The sequence below is a fragment of the Blennius ocellaris genome, assembly GCF_963422515.1.
Source record: "Blennius ocellaris genome assembly, chromosome: 13".
NCBI lineage: Eukaryota > Metazoa > Chordata > Actinopteri > Blenniiformes > Blenniidae > Blennius > Blennius ocellaris.
The window spans coordinates 15,293,494-15,317,035 of NC_137662.1; the positions used below are offsets into that span (position 1 = coordinate 15,293,494).

At 42.7% G+C, this 23,542-nt stretch overlaps 2 protein-coding genes across 2 annotated transcripts; one reads left to right on the forward strand and one right to left on the reverse strand.

The window, feature by feature from the left end:
• Positions 1-4,594: 4,594 nt before the first annotated feature.
• Positions 4,595-14,517, forward strand: prom2 (prominin 2; the record flags this gene model as incomplete). Its single annotated transcript, XM_080507422.1, has 22 exons — positions 4,595-4,865; positions 6,082-6,146; positions 6,528-6,733; positions 6,892-7,012; positions 7,445-7,508; positions 7,591-7,680; positions 8,617-8,813; positions 9,618-9,692; positions 9,953-10,016; positions 10,155-10,314; positions 10,400-10,552; positions 10,645-10,768; positions 10,892-11,052; positions 11,301-11,385; positions 11,526-11,798; positions 11,884-11,976; positions 12,089-12,142; positions 12,247-12,327; positions 13,110-13,178; positions 13,265-13,354; positions 14,177-14,289; positions 14,412-14,517. The coding sequence occupies 22 exons, from the start codon at positions 4,595-4,597 to the stop codon at positions 14,437-14,439; spliced, it is 2,637 nt and encodes an 878-aa protein (XP_080363548.1). The 3' UTR covers positions 14,440-14,517.
• Positions 14,518-18,948: 4,431 nt separating this feature from the next.
• On the reverse strand, positions 18,949-21,817 carry hps6 (HPS6 biogenesis of lysosomal organelles complex 2 subunit 3; the record flags this gene model as incomplete). Its single annotated transcript, XM_080507423.1, has 1 exon — positions 18,949-21,817. The coding sequence occupies exon 1, from the start codon at positions 21,682-21,684 to the stop codon at positions 18,949-18,951; it is 2,736 nt and encodes a 911-aa protein (XP_080363549.1). The 5' UTR covers positions 21,685-21,817.
• Positions 21,818-23,542: the final 1,725 nt, after the last annotated feature.

Consider the following 23,542-nt stretch of genomic DNA (forward strand, 5'->3'; position numbering starts at 1 on the left):
AAACCCTATTGGAATGCAAGAGATTATTACCTTCATTAGTTTACTTTATTCTACTGCTGCATTTTTGACAGCCTAAATGTGCTCAAACATTCGTGAAAATTCGCACATGCCATAAGTGGCGAAACATTTAAAATGTAATGCTCATTGCACAATTGGTAAGAGGAAGTTTAAGGAATTATATTTTCACATGCCATGGCCCCAAACTTTATGATATTGTCCATGAGAGTGATAGGGAGATATGAAGCACACCAGGACGCACAAAAATGTATCATAATATCAGAGGATTTAATCTGGAAAATAATGACCTGTCTGAGGTGGATGTCATTCAGTCAGCTAACACATTACAAAGAATCCAGAACGCTACATCTATGTTTGAGTTCATGGAAAACCTTCCTGATCAGCAGCTTTGAAAATATTGCTGTGAAATTGCAACCACACAACCAATTCAATGATCTTATTTTCATAGCTTTAAATTATGCAGAAAATAATTTGTACTAGAATAATCAAAATTGGATAAAAACTATAAGAGAAGTGAGCCAGTATTCACACAATTCTGTGTAAATGTCTGTAAAGACACTGAAAAGGAGGTGAGTAGTTTATTTTTCCAATCTGACTGGAGGTATAGCGTCATTTAGATAGGTGTGTGTGTGTGTGTATGTGCACACGCGTGTCTTCTTCTTCTTCTTGTTCTGGGTTTAACGGCAGATTTATAGATGTTTTCTGCCTCCAGTCCCATTGCGTAGATATGGCAGCGCACCTGCACTTGGCCATCGTGTTTATTGAGCTGAGTAGCGAGGCTGAATCTCTCAAACTGCTGTGGCTTCCGGTCGGGCCACTCTTTCGGTTTATCGAACGAAAAGTTCCCTGGTGGGTTAAACTGGGCCATTTCTGTGCTCAGTCCGACTTGAACCCTGCTGGGCCTAAAGCATTTGGTGCCGTTTTTCCACTACAATTGATTTTTCCTTTATATCTTAAATATAAAATCCTTCAACCTTGCCTTTTTTTGGTGTCATTTTGTTCAGGACAACCTCATAAATGCAGCTCTGAAGTATTGTTTTCAGTGTGGCATACTTTATATACTTATATTTATAACACAGTGGATCTAAAAACACCATAAAACTACAAATTCGGTTGGGAAAAACATAGATTTATTGATGATAAAATTCCTAGACATGCTCAACGAATCATTTAGTTTACTTGTGAAGTAAATCTAAACTATAATTAACAGAAATGTATCAAAACAGGACTGAAAAAACAGTTATACACAGATATTTACAGTGAAATAGAAGCAATGCCTCGTGTTTTTGTAAAACTATTTACAAAAGGTCACACATATAATGTCAGTTGAAGAAAACATTTTTCTGCCACTCAAAAAAACAGATTCTGTCCAACACAACACAGAGGGGCACATCACAGGCAGGGCATTTCCATGGAGTGTCTTTCCTTTTCTTGTTTTCCTGCAGGCAAATGTTTACATTTTATCCTGCCTTTGGCTGTTGTGGTGGAGGCTGGAATGATGAGGACAGGGATGTGGTCAGCACTCCTGGTCTGGGGGACACCTCTCTCCCCTCTTCCAAAACAAAGCTGTGGTCTTCAATATTGTCATCAGAATCACTCTCAAACTCAATGTCAGACTCGATGTGCTCTTCTCCTTCTTCGGCGCGCCTGATCGACGTTCATAAGGCGCCTCATTGTTTTGATAGCAAAACAATGAGGCGTTCACTTGAAACTAAAAAACACTGCACTCTTATCTCACTCACTACACACTAAAAATCGCAACACAATAAATCGCAACTCACTCTCACTGTCTCCGTCTCTCTCTGTTTAACATGAAATTGGCTACATGTGCTCACACTGTGTTTACCCACATGGAAAGAACCTATATAAATATATATATTTATATAGGTTTTTAATATATGTGACATATATAAAATTGGCCGTTTTCCTATAGTATATGTGCATATATGCACATATATGTTCTTCTGGCATAATTGTTTTTTAGTTAGTTCTCAGTTATTGCCTTGATAATGTATGACAGTTGCCAAAGTGAGATATGGGATATATATGTGTGTATATATATAAATATAGATATATAAATAAATAAATAAATAAATAAATATATATATATATATATATATATATATATATATATATATATATATATATATATATATATATATATATATATATATATATATATATATATATGTGTGTGTGTGTGTGTGCGTGTGTATGTGTGTGTGTGTAAATAAAGAAGCAGTACAGGAGACCTATATGGCCTGTATATTCACATATATGCACCTAAATTTTGCCTATATGTGGCATATATATGCATGTATGCAGCCTATATATTGTCATATATGTGCATATAAACTACTTATATGTTTCATATATGCGCATATATCCTCATATAGGTTCTTTCCATGTGGGTATTGCCTTCTGCCATAAAGCAGCTTATACTGCCGTAAAGCGTCACTGCCTTGAACTGGTAGGCAGATCACATCAAAGGCAGATCACATCAAAGGCAGATCACGTCAAAGTCAGATGACATCAATGGCAGATGTGTGCTTTGATCTAAAGCATAAATGATAACTCGCGAATACATTGCAATCCAAAACACAAAAGTGAAGACGTCAATACAGTGAGTATTTTCTACAGTTCCTTTTCTCTGTAAAGTAATGGGGATTAAAAAAAAAAATTCTTTAAACATGAAAATATTTGAACTTTCAAAAACTGGGGTGGATGCGAAAACCCTTCAAACTCCTCAGGTGATCATGCACTTGATGATACAAAAGAAGGAAAACACCCTTTTTCATACAGTCTTTACAATGAGGGATTGTTAGTTGTTGGGTAACCCAAAATCACCTTGTAGACTGGAGACCGTCTCCAAATAATGTCTATAAAAGAATCCATCTGTGTTTCTTGTCAATCTGGGGGGTCAGAGAAGGTTATATGAGTAGGCTCCACTTCATCCCTGGGTGTCTGTTATTTGTCAAAGAGTTCAACACTACATTTAGTGTGGCTTTATATCTTCATTTTCTTTTCAAAAGTTTTGACGATATGGAGAAAAATTAGATTTCCTGGTTGTTCCCAATTATATGCTATTTTTCTCAAATATTTTTGAGAATTTCCTGGCAAACCCAAGATGCCTTTGTGCTCTCATAACTCCCTTCCCCTGGTGTATCCTTCTCAGCTATATTGTCCCACATATATAGGATTTGTTTTCTGGATGCAACATCCTCAGTCCAGAGCCCTGATCTGAAACAAAAATACAGTGTTCTCTACTATTTTGTCCACATTTTTTACAAGCATATTAAGTGTGACAATCTTATTTTTTCAGTCACATTTCTGAATCCAGGAAGAACACTTTGAAAATATAGTTTGATGGGAACATGTTTACAGACTCTCAATCCCACATGTTCCTCCCTCCCTCCCTAGCTCCACTATCTCTCTTTAAGACACACCCTCTGATCATTTCTCCCCCCCCCCCCCCCCCCCCCCCCCATATTGTGCAGGAACAACACCCATTGTGTCTACGAGAAGCTTTCACGTTGCTTCTCAAATTACTGCGAGAGCCACACGCCCCTTACTGAACTCTACAACAGGACCATAGTACAGTGCTGTATTTCACTGCCCAACTGAGAAAAAAGGTGAGCTGATTTAGAGAAAACACCTAAAGACTCCTACCTTCTTTTTCTTCTTTCACAACTTAGTTCTTTTCTGATCTGTCAACATGTACCTTGTTCTCACCTGCTCATCTTCTAACTTTCAAAGCAGCAAACACTTTTTTCCAAACGCACATGGACACGTTTACGCATATGGATTTAAACGTTTTCTAAGTTAGTCACTCTTAACTGTTATACGTGGCTAAATATAGCCTCTTAAAAATACTAACTCCATCTGCCAGTTATGTTTTTGAGGCACGACAAGGAGCACACGTGTTCAGTTTAATTACGGTGTTGAGCGGGAGTGCTGCTCCATGTAAAGAGCATAAACTGGCAATATTATTTACAGTATTCATGGAGGGAGTTGACAGTTTCAGTCGGTCCTCATTAATGCTTCACTGGCCAGTCAGACAAACATGGCTTGGGATAAACAGAGTTGATGCAGGTATGTGAGGCAGCGCAGTTCAACTGGGTGTTTACACTATGAACAAGGCTTTGTCAGCTCATACCTATACTTGATGTGTCATTCTGGGTTTTTCCGACATTTCCTGTAAGTTTCGACTCTCAACATCTTTTATTTCTATTACAAAATGTATTCAGGTATGTGTAGTGTGAAATAGAGATGTAAAGTTTTGTCTCACAGTCTAACATTTAGATTTCCCTGTTTATGAAATGCCGTTTGTGCCTCTGCAACAGAGCAGTTTCTTTCCACTGTTACGCTGTTATGAACTTTGCTGTGGCTTCTCTCTTGCTTTCCCTCTCTGACTCAGCCTGTGGGTTTCTATGTGACTTTGCTTCATTCAGACATTTCTGTGCCACATGAATGTGCTATTGTATTTAGTGTCTTTTCTTGTTTTTAGGACTCATCGCCGTCAGTTCATCACTGCATAAACCTTCCGTTCCCTATCGAGCCTCAGTCCCTCGTTAACATGAGGCTTTGTGTTAATACGAGGAGTCTGAAACAGGGCTTTGCCGGCGGATGCAGGAGTGCTATAGAAGTGGTTTTGCTGCTGCTTCTGCTCCTGCAGCTCAGTCGAGCCCAGTCCGTGCCTCCGCAGACCGCCTGCGCGTCTGCGACCCCACAGGACCCCAGCCAGCCTCACTACCATGAAACTCCACCGAAGGACACTGGGATGGGTTTTTTGACAGCCCTAGTCCAGTCCTTCCTCCACACAGTCCAGCCTAACCCTTTTCCTCAGGGTAAGTATCATTGTGGCTTCACTCATAAGATGACTTTGCCAACATGTTTTTGGTAAAAACACTTTGTCTGCTTAGTTGTGGCACCTGTCTGCTGACTTCTTGCGTACATGCAAAAGAGCCATCTCGGGCAATTTAAATCACATTTAAATTTTGAGGCTTTTTTGCTCTATGATGTGCTGAATTTGCCTTTGTGATCATAAGCTGATCCCATGCTCACCTGTGGATGAAGCATGATGCTCTTACTCATGGCGTTAGCAGGAAACGACGAGATTGAACAAAGAGTAGCTTTATGGGAATTTTTGCATTCTGCCCGGTCAATCTTTAGCTTTTAATTTGTTCCGTTATTAAGTCAGCGTCTGCTGTGTCATGCTTGAGTGACACCTGCTTTTCTTTTGTCTGTTCCTGTAATATGCTGCAACTGTTCCATTGTATTTTGTTCGCAACTTCCCTATGTCGATTTCTGGGGGAAACTAAAAAACAAACAGTAATACATGCTGGGCTTCAACTAATGCAAAGTCATTGTAAGCTGTTTTACGATCTGCTTAATGGATAATACGAGCGAATGAAGCTCTCAATGTTCGATAGGTGTCACCGATTTGTTTGAACACTGCCTTTTATCTCTCTATGACAATACAATAAGGCAACTGGATCGATAGTCGTAAGCTTCATGTTTGACATTAGGGCCGGGAATTATGAGGAAGTCAATATGTTGAAGTAAAAGAGAGCAGAAATGTGAAGTAGTGAGGCGAAATGTAAACTTACAGAGCCAATTGTGGCCAGGTGGCACCTGATGTGACGTATACCAGTGAAAACTGTGTACATGTCTCATAGAAAGAGCACCTGAACAAAATCTCGTCTCACTTTACTGTACCTTTATTTCGGGTGAATCACGCCCAGATTAACAGGTTTTAGTAATGGCAGACTTTGTGTTATACTTCCTGAATGGAAAAGTCTAATATTTCGTGAAAGCCATGCAGGTCTCATAGAACAATGGAACAGAGGTGTCAGATTTCCACCCCTACATTGTGAAAGATTAAAATGTTTGTATGGAGCATAGGACACATTGTCCTCCTTCCAGGACTTTTGTACAACAAGGACTGGAACAAGTGCACCTCATAGTTAAAGCTTCTCCTATAAATTTACAAAACAACTCTTACTGATTTATCACTGAAACACAGAACGACACTCACGAATGTTTTCTGTCTTGTGTTTGTAGATTTGATGCTTCAAGTTGTCAAGCAATATGATCGCTTGTGGTCAAGTAAAGATATCATCAATGACGTAAGTGAATGAAGATCACATTCATTATTTTATGAACTTTTATCTGTGGGAACGTGGGAACTTATTAAAAAACCAATAACAACACAAAAATAAAACAACCCCCAGTTACGCCCTCCTCAGAGTCCCTCAAGCTGGTAATCTGAGAGTGTTTAACGATAAAGCATCATTCTATGTATATACTCCAGTCCATTAAAGTGACCCTTTCATCCACTGGGATTGTGGGCTGTCACCATTGTAAAGTAAAACTACAGTTCAGCGATGTCCCTGCTTTTTTTTTTTTTTACGTCATAACAAGCCACAGCAGTTTATTGTGTTCTCAAATTGATATTTGTGCCCTTATAGTTGTAATACGTGTCATTTTCTTTGTGCACTCTCTGCCAGGTCCTAATCTACGAAGTAGGCTTCTTGGTGTGCATAGCCATCGCCGTTTTGTACATCGTTCTGATGCCCATAGTTGGCTTCTTCCTGGCCTGCTGTCGCTGCTACGGCAAATGTGGCGGGAAGATGTATCAGAAGCAGACGTCCTCCACTAACTGCCGCAGGAGAGCTCTTTACTGTAGCTTGTTCGTCACTACAAGTATCATCCTGTGAGTGTCCCTTTGTGCTTGTGTACGCGTGCGTTTGAGGAAAGATAGCTTGAATATGCATGGCTCGCTCCCCGTGTGCATCACTCACAGATCAATATTATGTTCATGACACAAGTTTAGATGAGCCTTTTATGTGTGTTTTTTTTTTTTATCTTCAGGGCTGGAAACGTTTGCATGTTCACGAGTAATGAAAATCTCAGAATGAGTGTGGACAAGAGTCCGGCGGAGCTCCGCAACATCGTCGACAACGTCAACACCTTCCTCGACACTGTGCCTCAGGCAAGAGAAAAAGCTCTGTTCATATAAGTTTGGAATTATATGAATGCTTTCAGTCAAGTGGCCTCAATATGGCAGCGTTTATCATTTCTTTAGTAATTTCGCTTGACCTTGTTATTGAAATTTTTAAATAATGTTATTTTATGCTCAAGATTAGCCACATTATGCTGTGACAGGTTTTGTGTGAGGTGCAAACAGACCTCAACCGTTCACCGATTATTGACCGTATTCTGCTCAAATCTAGACCAAGGCACTTGATAGCGTGAAAAAGGTTATAAGGAAAGAGAGATAAATCTCCTGTTTGTTGTTCTGCGGTTATAAGCGCCGCCATGTATGATTACCTCATAGGATAACGCATCCTGCTGCCTGCTGTGTCTCAGCCCATATCTTATGTACACACTTTGAAATGTTTGTTTTTGCTCTGCCTCTCTCCAGCAAATTGACTTTGTGGTGAATGAGAGCCACAAAACAGTAGATGAGGTCACTGGAAACTTCAATGGTAAGAAAAAGAAATGTATCATACAAAAGCAGAAGAAGCTCTGGTGGATGGTTTGACTTTTCAATGTGTCTGTATGCTTTAGATATCGGACAACAGCTGGGAACAGAGATCCAAAAGCAGTTCAGTGGAACCATGAATCCAGCGCTGGACTCAGTTAGACTTCTCTCCCAAGGTACAATTTGCCTGCATGCTCTGTCTCGATGCAGTGTGAACTTGTGGATGCTTGTGCACATATTTTATGGGAATATCACCACACAAGTTTGCCTTTCAGTGCACTGTGCTGCTATGCAACATCTCAACCTGGCCTTGACACATTTAGAATTAGATCTGATGTGCTTGAAAAGTTTCATTCTTGCCAAATATTTACAGAAATAGGCCTTTTTTTGGTCCCATTGGAGTGACCCCGCCTTGCATGGCCACAGTCTCCATTGGTGTGTGAATGTGGCACCATCCTTCTGCAAAGGAATACTGGGCATGGCTACAGCAAACACCGCTATAGTATAAAACGACGCAAAGCAGCTTATCTTGACGAATGGGAATATCTTGATAAATCACGTTGAGTAATTTTCCAGTGATTTATATAGGCCAAGTGTACAAATGGGAAGGTCTCGACAGCTTTCTTAGGGACATTCCTCAAATTATGACGTAGGAATAGAAAGATAATTAAAATATTCCAACATATTCTCAAAGTGTTTTACACTTTTAGTCACATTCACCCATTCACACACCAATGGTGACAGCTCTCATGCAAAACTCAACCTGCACTGAGAGCAGTTTGGTTGTCATTGTCATTGTTCAGGATATATGAACATTGAAAAATAAGTGATCAACCCGACAACCTTGACATTTCAAAAATGACCCAAAATGTCAACGACGACAAACAGCAGCTCATGGTCTGTTAAACAAAATCACGGGGTTGATTAATGATTCCTTATAAAACCAAGAACAATACGAACAATATTTTAATTGTTACTAAAGTCTATAAACTCTGCTTATATATCAAAAACCAATTCATTGCTTCACACTGAGATGTCGACAATACAGAGTGCACTATATAGATATAGATAACACTTTTCTAAAACGTATGTGTTTTTATTTCTATGATCAGAGGCCATTCTCATCAACAATACAATGAAGACAATGGAGTCATCGATGGAGGAGCTGCAGTATAATATGGAGATTCTCCAGTCCAATGTCAAGGCTGTGAGCGACCGCATCCATCAGACCTTGTCTAAGCCAAACTGTATTGGCTGCGAGTACCTAGAACCGCAGCTGGATAAACTGGACGTGGAACCCGCCATTACAGTAAGCACTCATTGCTTTCTCTGTGTTTTTCTCTTGTCTGGATGAATGAGTTCTATTAATTGTCTAAACAAGGGAAGGGCAAGGCTGCAGTGTGCCAAAGGTTATTCTGACTGACAGAGCACAAACCACAGTACAAACCTGAATCAGATTGTTAATCCATTGCACAGCTAACACAGGGGAACAATTACCTACGAACACTCACTCCTACAGCCTAACCCTCTTACAGCTAAGAAGACGCCTTAACATTGAAACAACTAGAACAGAAAGACTCTTTTATATTATATAGGAGGCTTGAATGTGTCATTGCTGGTGACAATGCTGATAACTGCATCGCATTGATGCCAAAAAAGTATGATTTAAGCAAATCAACAAAGCACAGAAAAATTGTCAGTGCTGTTGGAGTTTTCACTGTGATGAAAGAGGAAAAGCCATTTAGGAAAACAAAGTGACGCAGGCTGACATTGTGAAATGATATTAACGCTTCAATTTTAGCTTTGTCTGGATAGCTGATTTGTGATTTGTCCTCCTCCCACCTGCTCTTCTGTATTCCTCCTACACTCCTCTGACACATGCAGACTGTCCTCCCTTCCTCCTTCTCCTCCTCCCTACATGGACTGTATTTTCACCATTATTACAATGAGAATGAGATAATGAGAAAGCCTTCAGTCCTCTGAATTTTTCTGTTTCGCCATGATATTGTGACTCCACTGTGATTAAAATAAAGTGCTTCTTTTACTGCACTTTGCTGCCCTCTTCTGTTCTTTTTAGGAACTAATGTCTGCGTGTGTCTTGTTACTTCTATAGATTGGTGGCTTCTATGAGCTTCAGTACGCGGTGGAGGAGGTTGTCTACATTGATCTGAATTCCAGAGTCCGTGAGGTGAGTAACTTGTGATTGATCAATGAACTCACCAATCTTCGTAATATAATGGCAGTATTTGTTAACTTGTCTGTGTCAGTGGACACATATAAAGAAAAGTGGTTTTGACCAAAGATAATGTAATAAAATGTGAAGAATGTATCTTTTCTTCACTGTGGCTGTGCTGATCGGTGACACAAATTAGAAAAAAAATCTCTTTGCCTGACAGCAAATGAACACAAATTAACAAAATCTAAAATTCAACATACTTTATATCTCAGGTGGAGGATTATTTCCAACGCATCCCTCAGACGGTGACCGACGATACCAAGGATATAGTTCAGAGTGAGTAAATCTAATTCTGTTGTCAAAAACTGTCTTGATTCAGTAAATTAGTTGATTTTTCTTTTTTTTATCAACAAGCTAAATGATAATAATAATAATAATTTAAAAAAAAACCTTTCTTTGCTTGTGAACCCTCAGAGAGCATCCAGATGCTTGCTGACATAAAATCACAGATCTCCAGGATTAGCAGTGACAGTCCTCTTTCCACTCTCACCAAAAACGCGTCACAGTATGTGGAAACGGCACAAACAGAAATCAACAATGTCTTGCCGCACGCCGAGAAAGCTGAGAAAATCAGGTATAACCTTGAAAAGTACTAAATGGTCCTAAATTACCATTTATAAAAAGCACAAATCAGTCATCATGTTTGTATACTTTTCCAGATGGGCAGTGTCCGTGGCGCTGTGCACCGTGGTCTTACTGGTGGTGGTTTGTTACTTTCTGGGTCTGGTCCTGGGCCCTCCGGGCCTCAGCCCTAATGCAGACCCCACGAAGCGCTCGGGTGCATCCAACTGTGGAGGCACCTTCCTGATGATGTGAGTGTATTGCGTTGATGTCGGTTTATATCGCTTCAAAGTATCTCACCTCCAGAGTCGTTGCCTGACCTTTGACCTTGAAATGTTTACAGGGGAGCAGGTTTCAGCTTCCTCTTCGCCTGGGTGTTCATGATCGCAGTGTTGATTCTGTTTCTGCTCGGTGGGAATGTTTACACTCTCCTGTGCAGGCCCTGGAGCAACGGACAATTGCTCGAGGTATTTACGACTTTATATAGTTGTGTATTTAGGAATGTAAAAATCAGATATATCAGTGTGTCTCCACATACATATTGAATGACGAGAAACTTGTTAGAAATACTGTGTCTCTTCTGTCCACAGTTTTTAGACACTCCAGGTTTAATTCCAGAGTTGGATTCAGGTCCAAATTTGGGACTGAAAACCAAGTTAAGTGTCTCGAGCATCTACAGGTATGTAATACTCTTTCACCTTTCATCCAAATGCAAGGTCACTTCATGTCACGTAGTTTGTTTCATCACACAGTCTGTTCCAAGATATGACCAGACGCTTTTCCTATTTAATATTTGTATTATTTATTCTCCTTCTTAATAGTGGATCTCAGGTTGACAGAATCATAACACCAACACATTTGGCAGATTCTTCTGTAGAATTATTTGATAAATCCAAACAAAATGCCTTTTATTTGTTCATTCATTAAAGTTAGTGTGATCCGTAAAGCACGTTTAAGTTAGACTCTGTTACATCTGTTGTTGATTTTACATTTTTCCAGAGACTGTGAGAAGAACAACTCTCTGTGGACGACGCTGCACCTGCATGAACTCATCGACCTCGAAGAGCAGCTCAATGTGTCAAAGGTTAGTTTCGCTGCCCCGAAACTGATTTCAAGAAAAAAAAACAAAAAAACAATCTCCAAACTTACCATCTGTTTGGTAACGCTCTGCTGTTCCCAGCCAAGTCAACATGTGTGTTTTTCCTCTGTCATCTCTTCTCACAGTACACCGAGGAGATCAAGGAGGACTTTGAGAACACAGCCATCTCTCTGTCCTCACTCGTCCTCCTCAACGCGGAAGTTGAATACTTGCTCACGAGCGTCGCCTTCATGGCTGAAGACTTTGACTCCACGCCTGTGATCAGTGTTAATGTCTTTTGTGATGATACAGACAAATGCACAGCATATAGTCATTTTCTATCATTTGCAAGTGCCGAGTTCTCCAGCGACAGTCTGATCGTAACAGCCAATGAGCTCGACAGGCTTGCCGCAGCTCAAGTGAGTAACGGCAATCTATATCTCCATTCATTAACATTTTACACTTTGCTCCTTTACTTGAATGTATTTGTGATTGGTTTTCCAGGCAGACGTCGGTATCCAAGAAGAACTACGAAGTCAGGCCAATGACCTGCGGCAAATACAAGATGACATAGAACTGATCAGCAACCCACAGCAGGTCTGTGCCTGCCTGGTTCTTTCAGCCATTTCTTTTAAGCTCCTTGTTCAGGTTTTCATTTCATTTCATACACTTGGTTGTCAATCCCTCTGAACTCTGTTTTCTCCCACAGGAAATGCTCAACCAAACGATCATCCACTTTGAATCCATTCGAAATAATTTTATCGTGAGTACCCCAGTCTGATATCTGGAGCTGCTCTGGCTGGAGATCTTTCCCCTCTTATGTCCCCTCACCCCATGTGTGTGTGTGTGTGTGTGTGACTCCTTCAGGAAGCGTTGTGGGAGGTGCTGGACAGCGTGGAAGCAGCACAAGACTTTCTCAACACAAGCACAACACAGATCGTGAAAACCGTGAGTAGAGCCACGAGTCACATGAGCGAGCAGTAACAGTGCTCCATGTGGTCTGTTAATGCCTGAGGTCTGTCAGTCGTTTGGCCCGCGGGGCCGGCGGCTGTGCCTCACTTAGTACTAGGGTGCTTGTTGGCAGCCTCGTAACCCCCCCCAAAAAAAGACAAAAAACAAATAGTGTAGAAGAACTGATTATTTCAATCAGTACTAGAGGAGGGTTTAAAAACAAATGAAAAATAGTTAAAACTACACATGCAGTGAAATCAATTAAACACTTTGTGCTTCAATGTGGCAACACTGACAAAAAATTCAGACTTTAAATCCGCTACATTTAAATGAAGCATTCACTTCAATTACCCGCCTTTCACTGAATATTATACGCACGTTTGTAACAGAGTTAAGGATTAACGAAGGAGTATTTTCAGCCAAATACTGATATTTGCCTCTCAATTGAGCATTTATGGCATCAGGACTGTGTCTCACTCACAGAGCATATACTACATAAACTTTGTTTCCCAGATGAAAAGCCTTGGATACAAAAAGAGCACTGTGTTAAAAGTACAACAAAGTTTCAACAGTTTTAAGATTTAAATTGACATTCGAGTTTGTAATGCGCTATATGAAAACATCCCCTCGTCTTGTCTCATCGTGTTGCTGCCGCAGTGATTTATGGAAAAACTCAGAGGATTGAAGCCAGATTTGTCTCGGAGACAGTTTGGCTTCCTCTGAATTCCTCGTGACTCCAGAATGCCCAGAATTTACTCTCTTCTCTCTTGTAATTGCAGGAAAGCAGAAAGTTCTTGGACTGTCAGCTGGAGTACTTCACTTCTTATGCAGACTGGGCCCTTCACACTGTAAGTTCACGTCTCAAGTTTGCAAATTGTAAACATACATGTGAGGTTTCTTTGCATTGTTTCTGATCCGTGTGTTCTTTTCTCAGCTCACACAGCAGGTGGGCCGCTGTGGGCCGATGGCCGAAGCCGTGGACTCGGTCGAGATCGTCCTTTGCTCGTATATAGTGGAGTCTCTGGTAAGGATGAGAAGAAACCTGCTGTCTTATTGTTTTGTTACAACTCAGAGGCATTTGGGACATTATTTTAGGACGGAAAGTAGCTTTAGACAAAAGGACAACTTGGAAAACCCATCTTTGTCAAATGGTGTGCCAAAAGTATTCGCTCGCTCCAGAAAGCTGGCGACCTCTGCACATTATAAGCCTCAGCATCCACTGGCCCCGCTCCGGGATTTTCTGTGCCCTACCACTTCGTAGCTGTGATTCCCAATCACTTCCACTTTGTCATGTCATGAGACTGAAAGTCAGTTGTGAGAACAATTAACCAACTGGAGTTCTTAGGTGGCATCCTATCATTGTGCCACACTGGAATTCACTGAGCTCCTGAGCGCCTTCACACATGTTTGCAGAAATGGTCTGCAGGCCAAGGTGCTTGATTTTATAGACCTGCAGCCATGAAAGTCATTGGAATTAGAATGAGATGATTTGGATAGCTGAGCAAATATTTGCACTGAGCAATATAGTATTTATCTTTAAAAAAAAACACAACAAGTAATCAAAGTAAATACTTTAGCAAAAACAGCACATTTTTTGCTAAAGTATTTACTTTGATTACTTGTTGTGCACCCCATTAATAAATGTAAAAAACAGACAAAAAAAATAGGACAAACTATCTGAAACATGAGCTGCAAGTGACAGTATTAAACATACACCAAAATATGTCTAAGTAAGACATGTTTAGTGTCCTGTTTCATACATAACCCCCAATACTGTAGAACTAAGGGTACTGAGGGTTCTTAGAGTATATAGAACAATTTTGCGATTGTCCTCTTCTCTCCTCAGAATGCCTTCTGGTTCAGTCTGGGCTGGTGCATGATCTTTTTCATCCCTGGCATCATCTTTTCGATCAAACTCGCCAAGTACTACAGGAGGATGAAGAACTCAGATATCGACCTGTAAGTAGTAGTGCACTTGTCTGGCAAGTGAAGCCATTTTCACTCTTATGTGTACACAATAATACATAACTACATGACAATGGGTGACTGCTTGTGACCATTTTTGATGTGTCTGTTCCCAGCAACCACCTGGGCAGTGGCGGGTGGTGATAAAGGGCTTTGGTGGGACTTTTCTTTTTTTTTCATTCCAGCCAATGTTTACTTTATTTAAATACAGCGTGTTTGTAAACCACATGACAGCAATCTTGTTCAGATTGAGAGAGATGGATGAAAATTATTGTAAATTTAAACAGGCATTGAATAGAGAGCACCTATTAAGATGACTTTTATTAACATACTTGTAAACAAATACAAGAAGATGCTTCTATATTCCTATTAGAACATGGATTTGTTTTGACGTTGGCTTACTTGAAATTATGGTTAGTCTGATATTAGGAAAAACAAAAGGTATATCAGGGATACGTTCAAACGACACATGACTATCTTTTAAAGCATTTTGGAATGCTTTGAAAGAAACCCATTTGTTTGTGTTCATTTAAATATAACTACAATGGAGAAAGTTGAACCACACCTGCAGCTTTTCTGCCAAACTTTTAAATCGCACATCAGTCGCATTGTTAGTTTGTTAGCATAAACAAATTTCAACGTTATTATACTTTTATATTATTGTACTTTATAATTTTTTTTCTTCTTGTTCCTGCTCTCAGGGAGGCTGGCGCCCCGGTGCTCCATAATGTCCAGCTGCCACAGCACAGGAAAAAGAACCGCGTCCCCCCGGCAAAGAAGAGACACCAGAGAGAAATAAGACACCAGAACAATGGCACCCGGGGGTTTAAGCAAAAGAGAAGACAGAACAGGAACCCACAGATAAAGAGAAGAAGGAGGCACTTGGAAAAGAAGAGAAAACACCCACAAATCCAAGCAGTAACCCAAATGTATCTTCCAGAACGGGGCCCCCTGAGGTCGCCTCCTGATGTCACCCTCCGAACGAATTTTCCACCGAAAAGAAAAAAAGGTAAACATTCGGGGCTGAGGCGGATTTAGCACTAGCTCTTTGGATTTCCACCAACAGGTACCAAAGCCAGCCCAAAATCGTTGCCGGACCAAAGCTAAGCCAGAGTGGGATCTGATGCGTCATCAGAGCTGCGCCACCAGTAGGATTAAAAACCCAACGCTGGACGAGGCACCGACTGGATAGAACAGAAAACCTGGGGTGGATTTCACACTTCTCCTCCATCCGCTACAAAGACGTCCCCTCTAAAGCAATGAACGTGGAGCTCCTGAATGCAAACTCTGACAAATAAAACATGTGTAAGCCCATGATCGTATCCTGGACAAGAAACTTTACATGTCTCATGAAACATGGTACCATCCCGAAAGGTTATTCTGCAAATGAAGCATTTCCTGCTGGAGAAGGAAAGAAGAAGCTGGAGTGAGCTGCTAACCACCATGTGTGCAACCCCTGCAAGCGTCATCATTCTTGGAGACTTTCAACATCCAGTGTGGACTCTACTGCCCACCATTACAACATAGAATTCCTGCAGACACTTGACTCGCTTATCCTCACTCAACATGTCACACATCCCACACACAACATCCACCTGTGCATTGGACCCCATTCCCACCGCTCTACTCAAAACAAATGCTGCTGCCATCACCCCCCTCATTACACAGATTATAAACTGTTGTCTTCAGTTCGGACAAGTCCCCCCCCGCCCATACTCAAAGCAGCACTTATTGCGGCATCCAGTTGCATGAAATTCCAAAATGTCTTCACATTAAAAAAAAAAAAAAAAGATTATTGATTAATTGAACATGTTTTATAAAGGTTCACGGTGTTAAACTTTTTCTCCACACGGTGGTGTATAACACAATTGTGTCTGGTATGAAGTATCATTTAAAGTGCAGCGACTCCTCACAGCTGTTCCAAAGGCAAGTGGAGGACTGTAGGGCCAGCCAGCACCTCTTCAGACGCATTACTGTTTACAGGATGCTGGTTATAATTGCAACAAGAGAATCAATGGCATTACAGCATCAGCATGGCTCAAAGCCTTGTAATTAGATACGCTGGATGCAGGAAAATCAATCTGAGAAAAGAGAAAAACTGAGGTGGAGTTACAGTGAAAGAAAACAATGATGCATGTCGGGTTCTGCAGGCTTCTTTGCCACTCCACGGGCATGACAGCCTGTTACAACCGTCTGCCTTTGAGTTATAAGACCATCAATCCACTTTTTTCCCCAAAATGTATTCATGTGTTGTTGTTTTTTGGAGGGATGGAGCTGATCCCAGCTCGCTATCAGTAAAAACAGGACTGGTCACCACTGCATGGCAGTAAAAACAGAGAGAGAGTGGCACAGAGAAATCCCACGCAAACTTAACACAGAAAGGCCCCAAAAGCTCAACAAATGTTCAGGTCAAAGTAATAGAACATTAAGTGGTAAAAAGTTGTTAAAACATGTTTGCCTGCTACTGCTGCATTGTGTAATTTCCCCCATTTTGATTTCTTATATTTCTGTGTATATATGCATATATATTTATTTAATTACACAATGTTAATACATGGTCCATTTCTCTGTGTGTAAGCATGCTGTCTTAACTATTTTGTGCAATGTGAAACTGCTGCTGTGATGACTGAACCTACCCATGTGGATTAATAAATAGTCTCCTTCTTAATAGTGGATCGTTAAATAATAGCCTGATCTAATCTAATCAATGGAAACAGTGAGCCAGCAGCTGTGCGTGTATGGAAGAGCTGTTAAAAATGAGCAGGTGGGTAAGCCTATTATTCACCGTCTATAAATAGATGAACGTAAGAGCACAACGACATCTGAAAGAGGAAGTCGACACAGGGAAGCCGTCAAGGTGCGATCACGTGTTGCAATACAAATGTGAAACATCAATCGAAAGGTGAAAACTCAGAATAACAACGCAAAGTGATCTCAGATCTCGTTTAATATCACACTTCTCTTCATAAATACACGTTCATCTTCAAAGATTGCCTAAAATTGAGTTGAGCCAAAAGTAAATAAAGTTACATTGTCAATATAAAACCCTTGTCGAGCAAAGACAGATTCCTATGTGATAACAGCAACCAGAGGTTTTAAGGCAGATTAATATTCAACACCCGAGCAGTGATGACATGACGATGAACTGCCTCTGTGAGGAAGGCTTGGGAGTTCCCAGAGAGGCAGAAACATGTGAATCGCACAGTGAAACTGATGGCGCTGAACCCAAATCAGTCACACAGACTTAGTCATGCTTGAAAACTAAAACGATGCTCTTAACGATGGAAAAGAAACAACAACACTGATTTACATTCTTCAAAATGGATCCCCTGATCCAGCTCCAGTTTTTTTTTTTTTCTCTTCTTCTTCTTCTCTCCAGAATACAAGTGAAGCGAAAGAGGCACAGCAGAAATGTGACACTGCACTGCAAATTGAAGCAAGTCTGTGAGAGGCACTCGGAGCATTCTGCACCGTTTGAAGCCGATTGTCACCGAACACTGAAATACACGTTTGAATTTCTTCGGACCACGAGTTATTACAAGTCTCTCAAGTCCTCTCCATAATAAACAGGCAACACTTATGTACAACAACATACTTTCTTTTAAGTAAAGCAAGTTAAAACAGACAACCTGGATACATAAACAGAACTTTTGTTTAAGGCAACTTATTTAGAAGGACAAACAATACTGACTGGTGTGGTACTAAAGTGCAGGGGCAAGAGAACAGACGGCCTATCATCTCTAATGACATTAAGGCTCGTTGGGTGCATGAAGGAAGACGTACGTGGAATGCAGTGGGACGGCTGCGTTGGTCATATGTCCCACACACACTTAATTCCTAACAGAATTACCACAGAAACTGAATTAAAACTTGTACTGTGGGTCACTTTTACGGATTACTCCGTTAGGAATGTCTTGTGAGTGGAGCGGAAGGGACAAGATGGGAGTCGAGGAGGGAAAGATAGGCAACAAAATGGAATAAAAAAAAAAAGAAGAAGCAGAAGCAGCTCGACAGGCTGACCGTTGGTTGAGAGGACATGGGGAGAAAGGTGAACCAATAAAACCAGATTGTTGTTTAGGCACATTTGCTGTGTTCGAATGTGAAAGTAAAAGTCAGTGATTGAACACCCAACCTCCTCCTTATCCACAAACACACCTCGCTTAAAACAAACACATACATAACAAAATAAACACTGTATGAACACACACTCCAGCAAATGAAAGGCAGCTCAATCTGGCTACAATTAGAAAAGGCCTCATTTCAAAACCACTTGGAACGACACAACAGAGGTTGGCGGTATCGTTTGTATCCGAGCACTTGTGTTAACAATATATTAATACGATTAATCATATGTTTGTGTTGTTAAGGAACGAGAACATTCACATGCAATTAAGGCCTAAAGGATAAATAACATTCCATATACAGTATTTACACAGTAAGACTTAAAATCACCTCCAGTATTTACACTCAGGATCTTCAGTAGTCATTTCATTTTCATTAGGAGTCACAATACAACTAACAATTCCAGTGACTCGACAAATACCTGCATCAAACTGGAAATACTGCTTGCATACTGATATTATTCTGTTTTATTAGGATTGTCAGCACAGACTTTGGTCAGGTGAGAAAAGATTTGGTTGATCGTTCTAAAACTCAGACCGGGTTGGCCGGCTGCGCCGCCCTGGCCGTTTGTATGTTTGTGTGCTCGGGCGATCGCGTGAGAGGAGCCGCGTCCGCGGCGTGATGCGAAGCCGTGCCGGGCTGATCCAGCGGCTGGCGTGGGAGAGCTGGGGGAGGGAACGAGGGCGACTGGAGGATGTCGGCGTAGTGCTGGCTCGGCTTGGTCTCCCTCTGGAGCACTTTCCTGAGCAGCGGCTTCAGCAGCCCGACGGTCGGCTGGCTGCTGTGGGAGTCGGCGAACGGAGCGGGAGACGAGGACTCCGTGCTCGGCGTGGGGAAGGAGGCGCGGGAGGGGCCGCCGGGACAGGGGAGGTTCTTCAGGACCAGGTTGAGGATGGTGGTCACAGTGAAGTCCTCTGGGCAGAGGTCCCACAGCAGGTCCAGGTAAGGGTCCAGGTCTCGGTGTTGAGCCACCTCACACAGCAGAGTGGTGAAGATCTCCTTGTTGAGCAACGGGCTCTGCTTGCAGAACTTGTGGGCCACCTGAGTGACCCGCTCCCACCGCCGCTTGCTCATGAGGATCCTCAGCGCCTGCAGGATGGCGTTGGGCCGCCCGCTGACCAGCAGCACCTCCACCTCCAAGTCCTGCTGCTGATCTCTGTCTGGGCTTAAGCTGGACAAGGTGCAAAGTGCGCGTTTATAGAGCGGCACGTTGTTCTCCACGCCCCCCGCCCCCCTTCCGCTGGAAAAGCTCCATGAAGACGTGGCCAGGCTGAGGCCCAGGCCCCCGGAGCCCTGCTGCTGCTGGGCCAGCTCCAGGAATCCTGGAAGCCAGGCTGGCTGGAAGTGAAAGACTGACTGGCAGAGGAGCTCGAACACCGGCAGAGGTGTTGAGGGAGTGCGGCTTGCGGGTTTGGTTTTGCAGTTGGCGACGTGATCACCTTTGAGGGTGCGGTTGTGTTTCGGACCGCCGTTTGCGACGGCCGAGGCGCTGGAGGCGGGACCGAGGACGGTTTTCCACAAGTCTTGGGGAGCGTTGCTGCACAGGCGGCTATCCCCATTGGAATGCAGCTGGAGAGCAGCTTGCGTTGCCCTCCACGCCTCGGCGGGGAACAGGCTGAAGATGGAGTTGAGGTAGAGCAGAGCTTCTTTATCCAGCTCAGAAGATGACAGAAGCCGCTCTACTTCTTTCTCCACCAGATTCTCACACATCACCCCCACCTCTTTGTCACTTCCCCTCACCAACCTCCCCTTCACCTCCTCCAGGGACACAAGAGCATTGAGCTCAGGCTCCAGGGAGCCCATTAGTTTCTCCTGCCCGACAAGAAGTCCTCCTTCGCCATTCTGGGACAATTCTCCTTCCTTCTGCCTCAGCCGTGTGCTGAGGTAGACCCTCAGGATGGAGGCTAAAGAGATGGGGGCCTGGAACCTGCCTCCCTTCTTCAGCGTGTCCACTGTGAGCTGGGTGCTGCTAATACTCCTCTGCTGGTAATAAGAACAAGCCTCTTCAAAGACGGCCTCGACCAGGAGGGCTCCAGGATGAACGCCTTCTGCTGCACTGACACCAGAAGCTCTCAACTTTGGACTGAAATCATTGAAGTCCGTCTCCTTGTTGACCAATATAAAAAGTCCAGTGTCTGAGAGCAGGTAAGGCGTCCATTTGTCAGCTCGGTTTGGATACAACAGCCCCCCTCTCTTCAACACAGTCTTTTCCAGCTCTCTGCCACAGTTCAAGTCGATGATGTGCAGATTTTGTCCTGCCAGCAATGCCAAGATGTCCCCATACAAACACAGGCTGGTGTGATTTCCACATTTCACCAAATATTTGTCTTCCAGTTTGTACACGTGTCGCAAAATCCCCTCTTTGTGCAGCAGACACAGCCAGCCTGTACTGAGCAACAGAAGCAGGCCTCCACAGGCTGTAGGAGCGACGCTGTAGATCTCAGGCGGCTCCAGAGCTGATAAACATCCCAAACAATCGGTCACCAGTTTCTTGAAGTCAGACTCTTTCGCTGAAAACCTTTTCAGGGGAGTGTTTTTACACGTGGAGCTGACCGTGAAGGAGTCCTGCCGGGGGGACCAGGAGAGGAAAAACTTGGAGACGCTTGACAGCGGCTTCACTCTCAGGTCAGGGAGAAGATGGACACATTCACCTGAACCGAGGACGGTGAATCTGGGATTGTTGTGGAGGGCGATCTTCACCCCTCCCAGGATGACCGCCCCCTCCTCCACCTCGAAGTCTCGTCTGCAGACACAGTACGTCAGCTTGCTCCTGGTGGAGCTCTCCGAGGGCGGCCGCTCCTCACACCAGATGATCAGATTAGTGCAAACACAGACAGACACCACTCTGGCTCGGGGGCTGTTGCACAGGTCTGATGATTGCAGCAGATGCCATCCAGATTTGCACTCCTGGAATCTCCAGAACTCAGCTTTTCCATTCTCAAAAACCACTGCGACGACTGCAGTCCCTCTGTTGTTGTTGTTGTTGTTATTATGATAATCCAAGTATAAGACATCAACGACAGGCACTGTTCGAGCCAGCCGCAGCTCGAGCCTCTTCTGGTGCTGAGCCAGATGAGGTCTCTCGTACTTGTCAAAAGTCACAAGACCGACATCAGGCTTGCGGAGGATGACATGGATGTGTTGTGCTTTGGGGCTGAGGCGAACATTCCCCAGGCTCTCCGCCGCCGCGCTCAGGATGTCAGTGAGCTCGGCATTCCCGGAATAGTCCCCGAAATCCGACAGTCGCTCCAACACCAACCCCGCCATAAGCTCGGCGTTTCGAGACGGAGCGGCCGAAGTCAATCGATCCACATTAAAGCGGCGACCGGCCGGGTAAAACACGGCAGTCTGACCGGGGAGCTCCGGAGGGGCTTAACTGAGCGGAGGCATCCCGACAGCCGTCCACACCGCCGACCCCATGATGGTGGATCTCCGGGAAGCCGAGCTGATTCGCGACGAAGTGATAATTAAAACAAGCAGGATTAGTTTGGGCAACTCGTGGACGGCGCGGCAGTCATTCCGATGCTAAGCTAACACTGGCCGAAACATCACGGGATCGAGAGCTTCCGGATACCGAGGATGTTTTACATAAAGGGGCGGGGCTTAGCGCTGCAAAGCTCGTGTGCGGAGAGCAAGAACAAGATGAGTTAATTCTGTTGAAGGATGGAGCTCTCAGGCCACTGCAGTTACATATCTTGTCATCTTTGTACTGTCAACAACAACAACAACAACAACACACAAAGGCGTCCATAATTAAGAATATTGAAACGTTCTTTGTGTGTGGCTGCATTGGCCTATTGGGTGAACTATAATGTAAGCAGTGTTGTAGTGCTCCAGACTGGTCCCAAGACCATATTTAAAAGATCGTGTCTTCTGAAGCTCTGTTCTTGGTTTTGACTACAACACTCTTATGAGATTGTGTCTGATTTATAGAATTTCAAGCGTTTCTGTACAGACTTTGCGTGTTCTCTCTTTGTGAGTTTCCTCCCACGGTGCAATGGGAAAATACATACATTTGACGGTGATTGGCGGCTCCAAATTCTTGCTTTAGCAAGAATTGATATTGTTATTGTTTGTAATTCATGTTTGCTTTGACATCATATTATTATTGCTGGTACTAATGTATTTGTAACACAGCACTATTCTGACAGCATTCTTACTTACAGCAGTACACGTGACTAATAATTTGTATCATCTCATACTACTACAGGACCATAAGTAGAATCAATTGTCTGTTTGTTTTTAATTGTACTCTTTGTTGTATCTATCGATCATTTCATATCCAGTAAAACATGTGGGACATTTATTAGGTTGCTTCATTTTGGAATAGATGATTTTTTTTCTTGCATTAATTAGCCATTGATTTGTCAAGCACACTTGTACTTATTCTTGGTGGACAAACTGAGAAACCTACTTAACTCAGTATTGACTTACAGCTTTCAGTATTTTCTGAGTATCTTGAAGTATACACACACAGAATGTTGAGCTGATATGCTTTTAAATGCAACCTGCCAGCTGACACCAATCTCTGACTGTCTCCACTTGGAGCAAACCCCTCACAAAAAGCCAGATTATTTTAATGGTGGATAATTCAACAGAATAGCAGAAAATATGTTTTGTGATGAAAGTTCAGTACTTTTGGAATGGAAGCAGCTTGGCTCTCACAATAGCTGGGTCGAAGCCTATTCTCGAGATAAGCACAAATTAGGAAGTTTCCTGTCTTCACACTGAACAATTTTGCAAAGCAAACTCACAAATAGTGTTACTATGGAAACCACAATTACCTCCTCTAATGTGAAAGGAAGGACTGTACTTATGGGTTAAAAAAACAGAGAAACAGGTCCAGTACATCCTTCTTCATATTGGTGAGAGGCTGTAAAAAGCAGCTTATTTATGACAACCTCACCAGAGCTGAAACTAAGCCGACACTCTGACTCACTCTGATCAACGTCTGAAGACAGACTCATCCTGCTTCACAGCACAGATGTAGCCCGCAGGAAAATTTAGGACGAGATATTGGTCAGGCTCTGTCTTGTCTGCAAACAGCCTGGTGGGTATCTCAACGCCGGTTAGAAAATATCTTATTTTGTTTTGATTTGAAAAATAATGTTTATTACGATGGGAG